The sequence below is a fragment of the Artemia franciscana genome, chromosome 3, assembly GCF_032884065.1.
Source record: "Artemia franciscana chromosome 3, ASM3288406v1, whole genome shotgun sequence".
Taxonomy (NCBI): Eukaryota; Metazoa; Arthropoda; class Branchiopoda; order Anostraca; family Artemiidae; genus Artemia; species Artemia franciscana.
The window spans coordinates 6,899,690-6,918,287 of NC_088865.1; the positions used below are offsets into that span (position 1 = coordinate 6,899,690).

The following is an 18,598-nucleotide window of genomic DNA, read 5'->3' on the forward strand; positions in this document are numbered from 1 at the left end:
ACCGATTATTTATTTTAATTTAACGCATGAGCAGATGCACAATAAAGAATTATTTCTCTATAAAGCTACAAGTTTCTTGTTAATTAAGTAAATCGCTGTATATAGCTTTTTAAATAAAAAAAAAATACCGTCAGTCTCATTCCTAAGACTTCATTTTAAACCTTAAAATGTATCTCAATAAATTTTACCTTTTAGTAATATTTTAACTTTCTATATCAACTTTCAATTGCTTCAACTTCAGTTCGACCGCTTCACAGACGGTGTATTAGACGTCATACTCTATTTTTTTTCAGCCCCCTCGACATCGTAAAAATCCGACTCCTCAACATTTATACGGCATCTTCTTTGCTTTAAAAAAAGAAAATCAAAGATGCCTAATAATTTTACTTTCAAAAATCAACAGTGTAAAATCTTAGCTTTGAAAAATAAGTGCTTGAAAATTTTTTCTTGTTTTAACAAAATTGCATTCCATATCGAAAATAATTGAAAATTGAATTCATGTTTTTTTTTTTTTGGGGGGGGGGGGTGTGGTGGTTATTCCATTTTTGAAATGTCAAGAAATTAATCGAACTTGTTTCTGAGTAGAATTTTTCTGTAGAATCAATAAAATAAAACTCTGAATGTCATTTTATCGTAATTTCCTGTCATGTATGTGAGCATGGAACGTTTAAAAAACACTATTTATTAAATAACTTAAGATTTATTATCAATTTATTATTACATCAATTTTATTATTTTTTTCACATGATCGTATAGTTGTATTTTTCTGATCAAATTAAATAAATTTAGTTTGATCAATTTTATCAAATTAAAATTTATTATTACTACTATTATTTTTTTTATTCCTGTTAAATTTATTATTAATTACTATTTAATTTATTGTTGAATCTATAAAATCTACTTATTAAGATGCCTAGAAGTTGTGTTTTCATGAAACTTGCGTTTAAGCTATGAATCAGAGCCGAGGAACAAATCAACCTATCTTCTTACTAAAAAAAAAATAATATATCGGTCAGAAGAAGGTCTGGATTTATGATATTTACTTGCGGAAAAGGCCTTACTATGGAATGGACGGTTTCAAGTTGGTTTCATAACCATGCAATATATAAATGGGTCCTTTCATTTTCTCATCCAGAGGGACAGTTTTAGCTTCAATTAGGAATAAAATACCTATCAGATATGAATAAAGTTGTGTTAGTTGTAACAAAATCGTTCGAGTTTCTCTCTCCTATAATCCTACTTATGTCTTTTGTACTAAATCCATCTTGTGGAATGGTTTTATTTTATTTGATGAAACAGTATATCATATTTGCTAACGCTATATAAAGTTTTTTTTTATTAGTTGGTTATGAAGTTGTCAGTTGCTTGTAACGTTATTAGTTGTTTATAAAGTTATGATTACGTTATATTAAGATTTTATTAGTCATTTATTATGTTATCCTTTTGTAGGTTGTATCCTTGAGACAGAGGAATGGATTTTTCTTTTTTCATGAATCTGGAAGTGTTTCTGCCCGATTTTTGCATCCTCAGGCCTATTTAAAAGACGGGGCTCGACAATCTGCTAGTGGTAACTTATGACTTTTATTTTCTACTTGTTATTTATTCAAAAAGAATTTAGCTCTTTTTTTTCAATTTTGAGGGTCGTGAATCATCTAGGATAGTTGTACAATAATGTCAGCCAATAAGGCCGCTTCATTGAAATATCAGGGATCGGCTTTCTTAAATACATCTCGAGACTACACTGGGTGTACATGATTTTCGACAATAAAAACAGGAAATTTGAAGGAAACACAATTAAGAAACCGAACGAGGGTAATTGTCAGCACGTGAAAAAAAAAATCAACCTCATTTGATTTGTCAAGTACTTTTATTATTTTTAATTATTTTATTATTTTTGACTTATTATATATTCTTAATTTGTTCATTAATTTATTTACTTTAATTTATTGTTTTTATTAGCTTATTTTTTATCTATTATTTAATCGTTTTTTGGTGTACGACCAGTCTTCTTCTAGATATTTCTGGAAAATGGATAAACAAGGCTATTCTTACTTAGCTGTAGCTTTTTTTTTTTTAATTCGGATATTTTTATTAACACAAACGATACAGTTTTATTAACATAAACTGAATCTGTAAAAGTTATAAATAAAAAAAGGGAACAAAATTAAAGCTGGAAAGCAAATCTGGGTAAAGTATAGATATAGTCTCCGTTGATAAATTTTGAATGCGTTTCAAGACGAACATACATAATGTTCGACAAGTTACGAAGAATAGGGTAAAAAAATAATAAGAAACTAAACAATTATCATTTTCAGCGACTGAAAAAAAAAACCTTTTTAACCAATGGTAAGAAAAAATTTCTCGTTTGGGCTCTTGATTATTTTTGAATTTTTTCTTCGTATTCTTGTTTTTTGTCAAAATTTAGTTTTCTTCTAGAAATTTCTGGAAAATAAGAAAACAAGACGGTTCTTGCTTAAGGGCAACTCGGGGAGAAGGCTTGCCCAAAGGAAAAGAGATATGATTGTCCTATATTTCCTTGTTGAAAAAATGTACTTTAATTAACTTTGTTTATTTTTGTGAGAAATTTCGTTACAGATAAGTTTCTCCTAGACATTTACATACAATGAAAAAACAAGGCTGTTATTGCTTAGACGCAACTAAGGGAAAAGGCTTGGTCAAAGAGAAAAAGAGAGATGATTATCCTATATTTCTTTTTGAAAAAGTGTACTTTAATTAATTTATTTAATTTTTGTGACAGTTTTTGTCGCATATCAGCTTTTTCCTAGATATTTTTATAAAATGAAAAAAATAAGGCTATTCTTGTTAGATGTAGTTAGGGGAAAAAGATTGGTCAAAGAGGAAAAGACAAGAGGACCGTCCTGTATTTCCCCGTTGAAAAAAAAAGTTTGTTTATTTTTGTGACAATTTTCTTCACAGATCAGTTTCTCGTGGACGTATCCATAAAATGAAAAAACAAAGGCTATTCTTGCTTAGATGTAATTAGGGGAAAAAGATTGGTCAAAGAAGAAAAGACAGAGGACTGTCCTGTATTTTCCTTTTGAAAAAATTGTACTTTAAATAAGTTTGTTTATTTTTGTGACAATTTTCTTCACAGACCAGTTTTCTCGTGGATATATCCATAAAATAAAAAAACAAAGACTATTCTATGTAATTAGAGGAAAAAGATTGGTCAAAGAGGAAAAGACAGAGGACCGTCCTGTATTTCTCTGTTGAAAAAATTGTACTTTAAATAAGTTTGTTTGTTTTTGTGACAATTTTCTTCACATATGAGTTTTGTCGTGGATATATCCATAAAATGAAAAAACAAAGGCTATTCTTGCTTAGATGCAACTTATATAGAAAGCCTGGACGAAAAGAGGAATTACTGTCTTATCTTTCCCTGTAAAAATGTACTTGAATTACCTTCGTGACAGATCAGTTTTCTCCTAGATATTTCTAGGAGGCATGGTTTAGTCAAAGACCGCCTAGATATTCTATGGGCGAAGATTTAGTCAAGGAGAAAAAGAGAGATGACTGTCTTATATTTTCTTGTTGAAAAAGTATGCTTTAATTGCCTTAGTTTGTACCGATTTTTGTCACAATTTCGTCGTAGATCAATTTTCTTCAAGATAGCTCGAGAAAAAAGTTTATTCTTGTCTAGATGTAATTTTTTTTTATACAAATAGTTTATAACATAAAAATCAATTTTATTAACATATAAAAAATCTAGAAAAATTTATAAATACAACATGGGAACAAAATTAAAGCTGGGAAACAAATCTGAATAAACTAGAGATAATCCCAATTTGATAAATGTTAAATAAATTTCAAGACCACACTGGTAATGTATGATATTCGACAAACAAACGAAGAATACGTTACAAAAAAAAACTATTAAAAACCAAACAAGGGTGATTTTCAATCATTGAGAAAAAATCACCGTTATTGATTTCTTTATTATATTTTTCTTCTTATTCTTCCATTTTTTGTCGAATGTCAGTTTTTTTCTAGGCATTTCCGAAAAAAGAACAAGGCTATCTAACTAAGATGTTACTTTTTCATTTCAATTTAAACAGTTTTATTCATACAAACAAAATAATTTTACGAACATAAGTAAAACCTGGCAGAAATTATAAGTGAAGCATGGGAACAAAATTAAACAAATCTTGATAAAGTATATAATCTCGGTTTGATAAATCCTAAACACGTTTCAAGGTCACACTGGCTGTGGATGATCTTTGACAAAAAGAAACAAACAAAGAAAACAAAGAATAAATAGTTAAAAAGCCAAACAACGGTGACTTTCACCCAGTGGTAAAAATCCCCCTCGTTTGGTTTCTTAATTATTTTATGATTTTTTCTCCGTTTTTTGTCAAATATACGCAATTCAGTGTGACTACATGTCGCATTAAAGCAGAAAAAATGCACTAGAAAAGTTAAATGAGGAGAAGGTCTGGTCAAAGAGAAAATAAGAAATGACAGTTCTGTATTTCCTTGTTAAGAAAGTATGCTTTTAATACTTTAGTGTATTTTTGTGACATTTTTCGTTGTAATTTTATCACAGATCAGTTTTCTCCTAGAAATATCACTAACCAGTATCAAATTATCGAAGACATCTAATGCCGAAAAAATATTATCAATGAGAAACGCATGCGTCTCAGTAAATCGGGTTGGTATAAAAACTGAAGGTAGAGTTCCGAAAGAGAGCATCATCGACAAGAGACCTATAAATGAAGCAGAATTTTGATCCAGCAGGTTGAGGTTGAAATTCCCCATAAAGATTAGCTCACAGGGATGCTTTAGAACCGAGTCCAAAACCTCTTCCAGAACTCTCCTGAACGAAGAAATAGATCCACTAAGGGACCTGTAAACCAAACCCGCAGCCAAATCCTTACACCCTGACTTAATATCAGTAAAAAGGGATCCAAAGATTCCTTCCTTATTTCTGCTCAAATCCCTTCGGACATTGTATGCAGGACGATCAGCAATATTAAGGGCAAGGCAACCTCTCGCAATCTATCTCCTGTTCAGCCTCTCCATCTTATATCCTGGAATATCTAAAAGCATATTCTTATTTGAATCCAGGAAAGTTTCACATAATCCAATAATATCAGCCAGTTCTAACTCTAACTATCCGTTTCAGCTCATCAAAAGACGAGCAAAGTCCCTGAATTTTAAGGTGAAGCACAGAGAAAATACCACCTTTTTTAATCGAAAAGTAAGTCGTTTCTAAATGTGATGTAGTATCCCGTAAGTAAAGATTTAAGGAAAATAGGAACTGCTTGGGAGGGTGTATAGTTGGAGGCTTTGAATATTGGGATAGAGGATGAGCGTGCCTAGCAGTGTTGGTCTCGGGCGGCATGGTAGTGCAGTGAATTGTTAGTAGTTGTAGTAGTATATAAAATTATTTTGAAAATGGCCGAGAAGAAGAAGATAGTGTCTTCAATCTATTGGCTCATACATACTGATACATAGCATGCATATCTGTATCCATAAGTTGACATAACCTACTCTCCAACTCAAACTAATTTTAGTCAGGTCTCTCAAATGTTGGAGAGGGACTCTGAAAGGCTTTGCTGAATAAAATGCCCCTCTAGGTTTGTAAGCCTTTGTCAGGTCACACCCCGTCACAATTGCCACACACCTTGAACTGGGTTTGAAGCAAATGTATATCTCCCCTGACATTCTTCTCTATCTTGAAAGTAAAATAGCAAGAGAGATGAATTTGACCTTGCTGGCTGCTCAATCTGTATTAGTATTTGCAAGTAACGTGACAGTCCCTGTTATTCAGCCACAACACAACCAAGCAAGTTTGTGGGGTTCACACGACGAATGTCGGAATGTGGAGAATGCTTCTCCAGCAGCTGAATCTATCATGGTTCTATAGATTCACTCAAGTCTCATAATACGGGATTATATGAGATTACGTATATTACGTAAATTACGTATATGCGGTTGCCACGAAATTAGTGCCCGTGCCTGCCACCTGTGTCCCTTCTGAGAGTGTTTTCCAGGATTGGTCACTTAATCACTGAATAATGGTACCGACACTCAGGAAAGACATTGACATGTTGCTTTTTTAATTTCCAAAAATAACCAGTAGTTTATTTTTCTCTGTCCTGAACCTCAATAATTTCAAATCCGGGTTTTCTTGATATTTGTATATGTAATCGAATTTTCTGTTCATTATTTCATTTTATATTATTCGAAGTAAAATACTCTTTAATTATAATTTCTGTTATTGAACTTTGGCAAAAACAAGAGTTAGTCAGAGCAAAAACCTGATCTAAAATCGATATCGAAAGTAAAAATATCAGTTTATTGGTTAATCAAATTATCACCAAACACTATCTTGGAGCGAATGATGGTTAATTGAGCAGATGTTTGAGGGTAACGCGTGTGCTATTAAACAGTTGCGTAAGTCTCTTTGTATAAGGATTAAACATAGGGAATCATGTTTGAGGGGATAGTGTATTAGGGCTGTTAAGTTCATTTAGGAGTCGAATGTATGAATTTAGGTTGTTGACAGCATGGTTGCTTGATAGTATATAGGCATATTTATTATACCAAAGTTTTCACAGCTAATTCGTCTTCTAGTGATTTCAATGGCAACCCTTCAAAAGTTATTTTTATTCTGTACAAAGACCATTTCTTCAAACTACTGTATTTTCATAGATGAATAAGTAGTATTTTAAGCAAATACTCTATTATTGCCCAGCACTACTTGAGAGATTTGTCGGCGAATCTCTAAAAATTTTAATTTGTGATTCACGGTTTGTCATTGCATATTGCAAAATATTTGTCATCAAAGAATATCTTGAAAATAGTAAGATGCTAGTCAAAACTGGGCTTCAAACCAAAAGAATTTCAAATTTTGCCATACGGCCTTTCTATTTTCACATGTTAAACCATTCAAGATCGAAGTCTTGTAAAATTATCTTTCTCTTTTTGTGGGAACTATTTTATTTAACTAAAAAATTTGCATTGTTGTTGAATAAAAAAGGTTTCCCCTATCAAAGGACAAATAATAAATCAACGTTTATTCATTAATATCATTAAGGACAAAAAGCTTCCTAAAAGAATCATTTTTGTAAGAGTATAATATGATACTAATCAGTAGCGCCCATTGGGGAGAAGTGGCAGGGTTGATACTTTAGATGTGAAGGAAGATATATTTTGTGAGAAGAAGAGTTATGACATTATTAAAAGGATCAGAGGCAACGCTATAGCATTGTCTATAGTAAAAGTCATAAGGCTTCAATGTTTTACTTTTTTTCTCAGATGGACTTCATTTGGAAGGGGTAGTTGTAGGAAGCGGATAACTTCGGAGGGGACTCATTCGATTGGAAATCGGAAGTTCTAGTGCCCATTTTGGAAGGGGGTAACTTCGGAGGGGACTCAATCGATCGGAAATCGGAAGTTCTTGTGCCCATTTTGGAAGGGGGTAACTCCGGAAGGGACTCATTCGAACGGAAATCGAAAGTTCTAGTGCTCTTTTTAAGAGTCAAAAGTGATTGGAGGCTAACTAGACCCTCTCTTGCCGAAATCTTGTTAGTAATGATCTTTGCCTGATCGTTTTATTTTTATATGATTTTTGTACTATTTTGAACGAAGTCTCGAAATTTAAAATTTTGCTGTCTAAAAATTTTGATCAGTTGCATTAGGGAGAAAGAGAACGGGATGGTTATCTCTAAATTCGATCGGATGAAGTTGGGGAAAAGAAAGCGCTGTTTGGGGGGGGGGGCTAGTTGCCCTTTGATCACTTTTGACTCTTGAAAAGGGAAATAGAACTTTCAATTTCCAATTGAATGAGCCTCCTCGAAAGTTTATGTGGCCGTCTTTTTGAGAAAAGCCTTAAATCTTTGGGGGCATATTTAAAGCCTTGCCCATGGGTTTTGGGGGGTTTTGTCGACCCTGAAGTTCTTGTTATCTGATCTTTGGACTATTTTGAACTTTCGATTTCCACTCAAATGAGCTTCCTCCGAAGCTCGTGTGACTACCCCATTCATAAAAACCTTATATACTCTCGGGAATTAACTTAAAACACTTGCCCCCAGGCTCTGGGAAGCTGGAGGGCATGGGGAAGGGGCTAGTTTCCCTCCGATTTCTTTTGACTCTTAAAAAAGGCACTAGAACTTCCGATTTCCAACTGAATGAACCCTCTCTGAAGTTTATACGACAGCCTCTTTTGTATGCAGTGCCTTTGGAAAAACAATGCAGTGCCTATTTTGGCCCTTTTCTTCCACTTTTAGTGCCATTGGTCACCCCTAACCCTTTGATGTTAAAGAAAAGTAAATTCAGTCCCAATTATCGCTAATGAAAAAATTAAATAGTGGTTACATATGTATATTTGATATCCTGTACTTTCTTCCCCTTGGCAACTTCTCAATTTTTTTTTTTATACTTTATTTCCTCCCAGGAAGTTCCAATTTCCTTTAAATCTTTCTTTGACATCCTCCCACCCCAGACGAGGACGACCTGCTTTCCGTTTCGCCCTAGACGGTTGGCCGAAAGGGACAGTCTTCGGCAATCTGTCATCCTTTATCTGCAGAACGTGCCCTAGCCATCTCAACCTTTTTTTTATTATAGCCCTAGAAAGCAGGATGAACCACATTTTTCTTACCGCCTACAGTTTGAAATACTGCCAGTCAGCCGGGTACCCAGAACAATCCTTAGGCAATTTCTCTAGAAAACATCTAGTAAATCTTCATTCGCTTTTCCGAGTGCCCATGCTTCTGAGCTATATTTGACCACTGTACATTCCAATATTATAATTTTGGTTTGCAGACTTATCTCCCTATTTTTCCAAATTTATTTTAAATGTGAAAAAAACACCCTGAGCCTTGGCTATTCTACTTTTAACAACTTCACTGCCCCCACCTTTTCTCATATAAATATCTAACAATGCTTCTTTTTCAGATATCAACTGGAGCTCCCAGGCTTTATTTACAGATGCTTCGAATGACCTAGTTTATGATCAAAAATGCCAAGTCGATTTTATAAGGCTGACATCTGTAAACCGATTTTTAGGTGGCGCTGTCAATCCCTTCACAGAACGACATTTATGTAAGCAAGCTTTCTTATATATTTTTTCGAACCAATGATGATGTAGAACTGTCTGAATTTTGGTGGCAATAATTTTTTTTGAATATTTTTTTCTTTTCTATTTAAATATAGCAAAACGAACCTAAGGTAAATCTTAAACTGAGTAACAAAGTGAAAAAAAGAACAATGTCAGGCATGTCTTATGTCTTAGATATTCTGGGGCTTAAGGAAAAAAAACAAAAAACTTTTGGATTACATCTGACACAAAAACTCTAGGGATAGCTATAAGCAATAAAAAGATATATTTTAGCATAAAAGGTCTGCAAATGTTTCCAGTATATAGTATGTATAAACTTCGAGATAAGTATTTTCTTAATAATATATATATATATATATATATATATATATATATATATATATATATATATATATATATATATATATATATATATATATATATATATATATATATATAAAAAAAAAAAAAAAAAAAAAAAAAAAAAAAAATTGCTTGGTTTATGTTATACATTTTATTTTTTGGTTCATATTTCATACTATAAAGTATATTTTATATTTGTTGCTTGGTTTATATTATTTCTTGTTTTGTAATCTTAATCTTGTTTTGTAATTCATTTGTGTGTGTGCTGGAGCTGTAAGCCCAAACAAGCTTTGCTCCGGGCCTTTTTTTTTTTTTTTTTTATTAATATATATAAACCCATCTTTCTCTCTCTCTCTCTCTAAAAATTTAAACCCCCCTATTATGTAAATAATTTTTGACAGGTGTCCTGTGGTGGCGCAGTGGATTTGACCTTGTTTTGTATATAGAAAAACACTATTTTCTATATTGTGCGGGTTATTTTATCTATTGTTTTATATATAGCTTGTAAACAATTATATATATATATATATATATATATATATATATATATATATATATATATATATATATATATATATATATATATATATATATATATATATCTTAGATAACCCATTTATAAATTCATTTGTTTTATTGCAAATCAAACGAAAATAGAGAAATAAAAGAAAATTGAGGAGTGAGGATAAAATCAAACAAAATAGAAGATAGATTTTTTTCATTTATATTAATAATAAAATTAATTGTTGAGAGTTTATTGACTTTCACGAAACTGAACACAATTTAGGGATATTGAAAGCAAGGCTTTAGATGGGATGTGTTTTACTGGGTTTGAACAGCCACCCGAAATTCTTGTCTGAGTCTTAAAAAACGTATAAAAAAATGCATATGGACAGTTTATTTGTATCTTTCACGCGTTTTGCTGAGTTTTCTGTATCTTACTCTAAAAAAAATAACTTTCTTTTGAACAAAACTCCTTGATATGCCCTTGAGTGGGAGGGTTTAGATAGACGGTAGCAACATAATGTACATAAAGCTTCTGAATACTATCAGTCAGTATTTTTCTTTTTTACTTCACAAAAACGAATGGGTGGGTGAATGAGTAATGTAAAGCAAAAATATGATAAATAAATGACCAATGACACATTCTGTTCTTATAAATGGGATATTTTACAACACAAAGGACATATTTTGGATGTTCAATATGAAGATTGGATTGTTGATAACTTACGAGTGGAGTATAGAGATTATATAATGATTACATAGATTATTTATTATGTCTAGATTATATTATAAATAGATAATATAATCCTATATGGAAGTCTTACGTGACTTGAGTATTGAGATTACGTATTGGTTATGTAGATTATAGACTACATATATATTAAATTATCTATAGGACCGGATTTAAGCTTTGATGCCCCTAGGCCCAAGTGGTTTTGCCGCTCAGTTTCTGCGAAATATCTGGGGAAATCCTCAAATATTCGGGGATAGTGGAAGCACTGAACAGAACCCAACTGATGAGCCTAAAGTATTGAAAGAGAGAGGTGATACCCAACTCTTAGCTGCTATTTTTGGGAGACATCTGACAGTTTAGAAGTGTCCACGGAATTTCTGTGCTGTTTTAAAATCACACTTTTATGAATAGGCAGTACGGCGAAGGAGTGCACTTGGCACTTTGACGATGAATCACGTCAGTCCTGTTTTGTTAGAAAAAAATCACTCAGTGATAATTTATTGTAACCCCTGGGATCGTGCACCTCTAGGCCCGGTCCTAGTTGGCCTATTGGTAAATATGGGCCTGATGATGTATTATATATTGAATGGAGTCTATGTAGTAAAAAAACGATTTTTTCAGCCAAATGGTTATTAAGTTAAACTTAAAATGATCTCGTTATTTAGCTCACGAGGAAAAATATCACTCCTTCTACATTCTGGTCTTCACGCTAAATAAGTAAAGATTAGTGCTTTTCTGAATGCATTTTGAGGACAACAAATGTATTTTGTAAATAATATGGAGCTTTTAGTGTTTTATCCAGTGATTGCCTTTCAATATTTTTTTTTATTTAAGGACGTTTTTATTTTAAAACTATTATTTTTATTATTTAATTTATTAGTGTTTCTGTTTTATATGGCTTTCAAAATGCTTCGACTGAAAGTTCTTTTTGTTTTTAAGTAGATTCGGATAATTAACCTCTTCTGTTCCCAAAGCCATGTAATAAGAAAAGAAATCTTTTACTGTTTATCACATTGCATTATTCTTGAAGTATTGAGAAAGTCAAACTTGGCTTAATCAATTGGATATCGAGGGGTGTTAACGAAATTGAAGTCTTGTTTTTCGAGTCTATATAATTATTATATCAAATTTTTTTCTTTGTTTAAATCCACGAAGAAAAATTTTTCACGCAAAAGTTTTACATATGTATAAATATTAAAAATGTTGGAATATTACGTTGATTTCTTAATGTGCATTTATAAATATTAAAGTAGTACGTTAATAACTTTAAAATGTTGCATAACCCTCATGTAAAATTACGAAAATAGGATAAAAGAACTTTTATGGGACTCAGTGATATAGATAATAGCGAAACTATTTTTAAGAGGTCGATGACTCTCATATTCATACAAGATAACTGATGCAATGAGCAAACGTTATACACACGTTTGAGGGGATGCTGACTTCTCACCACCTGGTGTGCATCTTGGAACGCCATGTTGGTTGCACAATTTTGCCATTCTTGGCACTATTCCCGAAACGCTTGGTACTCTCCCCAGAACACTTGGAACAGTTCCGTTTCGCTTGGAACACACTACCTGGTGTACATGATTCCTGAGAGAGCAACCTCTCACATAGGTTATATATAAATGGAAAAGAATCTACTCTTTTGAGGAGGATGACTTTCAGAATCTTTTGAACATGGTTGACGCCATAGCAGTTAGGAAAATTACAATTATGTATAGTTAGGCTATACAAAAGCAGAATTGCACCTTTGAAGACAGTGACTATCACAATTTTGCTAATGTATAAAGAATATAGACCAAACTAAAAGTATTAATTCCTTCACGAGATTCTTGAATTAATCATCAGAATTCTCTCAAACCGAGGGACTGTCCACTTTAAAAACATGTACCGGGTTGCACGTGCGTAGGTGAAGCGCCTAGCACTTTACATTTTACGAATGAGTCTACTCATTTGCAGCGGAAATTCTGTAAAATAAATAAAAAATATTTAACATTATCTTTAGTTTTTTTTTTACCTTTATCCTTTTTCCCAGTGCTTATTGTTTGATATACGGTCAATCCAACCAGTACCTGAATCAACAAAATCATTATCCTTACCCAGTTAAATTGCATGGTGAAGCAGAACACCATCGTGGGAGGATCCTCTATAGGAGGACAACTGCGGCAGGGCGTAAGATCCAGATTTATGGACAACGGCCTCTGTAAAGGGCTGCCTCGACCCTTTCGGGGTACCTGCAAGACTGGGAAACTTGCGGTCAATTTTTCCCACTTGAGGAGTGGCGCCCCTCGAGGAAATTATAGCCTAGTAAACAACACAGCACTCGTACGGGATTCTGATTATTGGATAATTTTCTGGGCTTGGTTTGTTTTGATGGGCGTTTTCGGGCTGAAAAACCTCTTCCTAGCTAATTTATCTACTATGGGCTGCCTCCCCGTAGTAGCATAATATTTGTGGGCATGAATATATAATGAGTCGGAGGTAATAGGCTTGGGACTGTCTGTGCAGGATTTCGACTCTTGTTGATAGAAGAGCATCGCCAAGTGCTGAAAACCATGTTGTGACCAAGATGGGCCCAGGATTGCACAAAGCCTCCAACTTACTGGAGGTCCCAGGGACTTCTTGCTGTCCGGTTCTAAGCCGGCTTAAGCGCTTCGGTGTAGACTTGAGAAGATATGTTGGTCCCCATCCTGCACTGGTATCCGGGATCACTGCTTTTCTTGAGGCCAAAATAATTTCAAAGATTTAAAGAACATGAAAATTGGAACTTGGAATGTTACGACGTTAAAAAATGACTATCGCATCGACATTTTGACTGACGAATTCAGACGGTTTGAACTGGATTTATTAGGAGTTTCAGAAACTCATATCCCAGGGGTAGGAAGCATGAAATTAGGTGACATAGAATTTGTTTACTCAGGAAGGAAGGATGGGGTACATAGACAGGGAGTAGGGCTCATGATGAATAAGGAAGCTGCTAAGTCTTGTTTAGGCTGGGAAGGTATTAATAATAGAATACTAATTGCTCATTTTATGACTAAAAAGTTTAGGGTATCAGTTATAGTAGTATATGCCCCCATTGAACCAACTGATGGAGATACTAGTGACTCAGATGAATTTTACTTACAGTTACAGGAGCAAATAGACAGGGTACCAGGTAGAAATATGGTGTTTTTGCTAGGAGATTTTAATGCCCAGGTTGGTAGAAATAGGGATAGATGGTATCCTAGCCTAGGTAATTTTGGTGTAGGAAAAGAAAACAGTAATGGCTATAGGCTTTTGCAATTTTGTAGGTATAACAACCTAGTTATAACCAATACGGTGTTTGGTCACAAAATGGCCCATAAGTTGACATGGTATTCACATGGTAATCTTATTGATTATGTTATTGTAAACAGAAGACTAGCAGGATCAATACAAGATACTAGGGTGTATAGGAGTGCCGTTATTGATGTTAAAAGTAAAGATCACCATCTAGTAGTGTCTAAGGTTAATTTAAAGCTGAAATTTCGGAAGAGTAACTCCTTCCCGGAAAGTTATGATGTTGGTAAACTTCAGGATGAAAATTTGAGAAAAAAATTCCAGGAACAGTTGAGTACTAAACTTGAGGGTTTAAAATTTGACAATGTGGAAGATGGATGGAATAATTTCAGAAAAACAATTTGTGAAGTTGCTGATGGTGTCCTAGGGAAGAGTGCTAAGACAGCAACTAGGAATATTAGTGAAAAAGCTTTAGGTTTAATAGAGAGTAGAAGGGGTTTGTATAAGAATTATCTGAGCGATAGGTCGTATGAAAACAAAAGGAATGTAAAGAAAGTGGAGAAAGCATTAAAATATGAACTAAGGAGATGTGAAATGGAGGCGATGGATAAAATTGCTGAGGATCTGGAAGATGCGGCTAGACGGCATAATAGTAAAATATTATACTGGCATGTTAATAAATTGAAAGGGAGTAGCCGATCCGGACTAGTCCCAGTTAAAGATAGAAATGGGGTCACAATTAGTGATAAGGAAAAAGTTAAAGAAAGATGGGTGGAACATTTTGAAAATGTGCTAAACCGAGATACAGTTGCAGGAAAAGATATAGATGAAAATGAAAAAGTTTGTGATACCTTGGATGTGAAGGAAGATTTGTTTAGTGAGGAAGAATTAGCGACAGTACTAGAAGGATTAAAAAATAATAAGGCCCCAGGTGCTGATAGTATGATTAATGAGTTCCTTAAATATGGTGGCTCTGAGGTTAGGAATAAGCTACTGAAGATTATGAACATGATTTTTGAAAAAGGGGAAGTACCCAATGATTTTAGGAAAACCTTAATTAAACCACTGTATAAGAAAGGTGACAAGAGTGAATGTCGGAATTATCGAGGCATTAGTCTGGTCTCTGTAGGTAGCAAATTACTGAGTAATATGATACTTTTTAGACTGAGACATGCGGTAGACAAAGTTTTAAGGGAAGAACAATGCGGTTTTAGAAAAGGTAGAGGATGTGTCGACCATGTTTTCACTCTTAGGTTAATAATTGAGAAGTCCCTTCGTTGTCAAACACCTTTGGTCCTTAGTTTTATCGATTATGAGCAAGCTTTCGATTCTGTTGATAGAACAGCGTTAACAAAGGTCTTATCGTTATATGGTATACCAGAAAAATACATTAAAGTGATTTGCGCTATGTACGAGAATAATACTGCTGCGGTTAAGGTAGGAAATGAGGTTAGCAACTGGTTTTGTATTAAATCAGGAGTTAAGCAGGGTTGTGTTCTATCCCCCTTTATATGGATCATTTTGATGGACTTCGTCTTAAGGAGCACAGGAAAGGCAATTGGAGACCATGGAATCAAATGGGGAGGAAGAACGCTCCTGGACTTAGATTATGCTGATGATTTAAGCATATTAGATGAAAGTGTGAGCAAAATGAATGAATTTTTAGAGGTTTTACGAGTTCAGGGTGCTAAAATAGGCTTGAAAATTAATGTTAAGAAGACTAAGTCACTAAGGTTAGGAATAAGTGAAGATGAACAGGTGACCTTAGGTAACGAAAAGATTGATCAGGTTGGGAGCTTCAGTTACCTTGGTAGTATTATTAGTAAAGATGGTGGGAGCAGTGAAGATGTTAAAAGTAGAATAGCTAAAGCTCAGGGTGTTTTTTCACAGTTAAAAAAAGTTTGGAAGAATAGAAAGATAAGCCTACAAACCAAGATTAGAATATTGGAAGCTACAGTGATGACAGTGGTCAAATATGGCTCTGAAGCATGGACACTCCGAAAAGCAGATGAAAATTTACTAGATGTTTTCCAGAGAAATTGCCTACGGATTGTTCTGGGTACCCGGCTGACTGACCGTATTTCAAACAGTAGGTTGTACGAAAAGTGTGGTTCAATCCCGCTTTCTGGGGCTATAATGAAAGAAAGGTTGAGATGGCTAGGCCACGTTCTACGGATGAAGGATGACAGATTACCGAAGATTGTCCTTTTTGGCCAACCGTCTGGGGCTACACGGAAAGCAGGTCGTCCTTGTCTGGGTTGGGAGGATGTCATAAATAAGGATTTAAAGGAAATGGGAACTTCCTGGGAGGGTGTAAAGAGGGAGGCTTTAAATAGATTAGGTTGGAGGAGGAGCGTGCGTAGCTGTGTTGGCCTCAGGCGGCTTGGTGCTGCAGTGAGTTATTAGTAGTAGTAGTAGTAGTAGTATATAGCTATAGCTATAACTATAGTTATGCAGTTATAAAAGCTATATTATAGTTATAAGCTATATGAAAGCTATATTTCCTGGACTGCTTTATTCTCGTTACCAAATATCACCTGTTAATTCTCGTTTATTTCTAGTCTACGGAACTTGCTTAAATATAAATTAATTAAACATTAATTAAAACACTAAATGCTAATAAAATACTAATTAAAACTTTAATTAATTATTAATTGTTCGGTTTTAGTCTTGCACCTTCCACTCAATGACAAAAATGGTGTCTGCATGGCAAGAAAATATATCTTGTGGATGAAAGGTATCTTCTGTGGAAGAAAAATGATTTTCTAAGTGGGGCGCCAAATAGGGGGGAGAGATGGTCAATTGAACCTTAGATTTAGAAAAATATGTTTTTTTTTTGTATTTTTGTCCAAAAAATGAAAATAAAACAAAATAGATCACTCTTAAATCGAACACTCTTAAATCGACTAGATGTTTCAAAATTTTCAGTCAAAATCGCAGTTCGGTGCCAAAAAATGGCAGAAATTGCCACTTTCTTGTGGCACAATATTTTTCGCCACTTAAAAAGGGTGTTAAAACCTTTAATTTACGTTCGAATGAGCCATATCCTGATCTTCTTGGATCGTTGATTTGACACGCTCACCACTAAAAAAAAAAAAAAAAAAAAAAAAAAAAAAAAAACGGATCCTTGATCTTTTCTTCTAAGACAAAATGCAAAATTCTAGATTTCTGTAGATAGGAGTTTGAAACCTCCACAGTAGGGTTATCTGATATACTGAATTTGATGGTGTAATTTTCATGAAGATTTCTCAACTTCTTTTGGCGTTTTCAAACTATTTTTGAATATCAGGCAAATTTTTCTTAGGCTTTCAGCTTTTCATGGGCAACTAATAAATTTTGTGTATTTTTTTGGAATTAGTGTAAAAAGTACATTCTTCAGTTGTATTAATTGTTATTGAAATTGTTTTTTTTAGGTTTCGGTTACTATTAGCCCGAGTAGCTCCTTACTGACTGTACGTTACTGTGAACTGTTTCAAAAATACCTTTTTTGTGGTTTCATGAAAAAATTTCAAAAATCCCTGCCATTCTTTCTACATTTTTGTGATTTGGTTCTAATGGTTGCAAGATACAGACCTGTTGGGGTAAAGTGAGCAATCCCTCGGTTAAAGCTGTTTTTTTTTTAAATTAATTTTACGACTGGTTAAAATCAGGTAAAAACGTCTTCAAAATATACTTTTCTCTGACGAGTCTCGTGAATTTCAGTGCAATTACGATCTAAAATAAAGTAACGGGAAATTACTCGTAAAATTTGGAGATTTCTTATTCTTGGGATAATAAACCGAGAAGATAGCTACTGTCATAATTTTATGAAGAAGAAGAAAGGAAGAAAAGTTTTGAAATCAGCAGACAGAAAATATTTGCAAATTAAGAGAAAATTAATTAAAAAAGAAGTCTGAATTATGTGATTCCTTATAAGGACCGTACAAGGCTAACTTTTCCCTAGTCAGGACCCTGATTCAAAACCAGAGTTAGGATGATAGTGAAGTAGTTAAGTCTGTGATTTCATGACCGCGGCTGATGCAAAATGATAGTTTAACAAAAAGTAATATATTCGTTATTTTTCTCTTGCACTAGTCACGGGAATCGCCTGAAAATTGTAGTTAATTATATGTCAGACATATATTTAAATTCGAAACGATTTTAAAAAATGGCTTTAGTATGTTGGAATAATTTGCTTTTTTTTGACGAGTCTCGTAAACTTTAGTAAAATTACAGCGTAAGAAGACTAGTGAAATTCGGAAGTTTACGATTTTTGGGTTTGTGTGTTTGGTATTGTCCGACGCGGATATCTCTGTTCAGAGGGGTTTCTAGGGCTGGTGTTGCCCATGGAAAAATTAATTATAGAGCCCCCTCCCGAATCAAATTTAAGCAGTAAAATTTGAATCGCTGTGAAAAATTTGATCAATTTGGACAACCCCCCAGCCACGGTGGCTCCAGCCACGGCCCCCTTGGCATCTTGCTGCTGACGCCCCCTAACCCTTTGAACGGCTCTACTTCTAATCATACAATTAGTGCAACTTAGTAAATACTACTTTTTGTTTTTATGCACTGACTTCTTTAACCAGTTATTTAATAATTTAACATTTTTAACATGGTATAAATCAGGGCTGGCTTTGACACTCTATCTAGCACTGTTGTGATGTGCATTGCATTGGTGGTCAGTAACCACAAGG

At 33.9% G+C, this 18,598-nt stretch overlaps 1 protein-coding gene across 1 annotated transcript in view; it reads left to right on the forward strand.

Moving 5' to 3' along the window:
• The window catches only part of LOC136024816 (WD repeat-containing protein 11-like), a gene marked incomplete in the record, with an annotated part of 191,926 nt that overhangs the window by 41,856 nt on the left and 131,472 nt on the right, over nt 1-18,598 (forward strand). Inside the window, 2 exon segments of the mRNA XM_065700296.1 lie at nt 1,450-1,567; nt 8,920-9,066. Of these exon segments, the coding sequence (XP_065556368.1) occupies nt 1,450-1,567; nt 8,920-9,066 (265 nt within the window).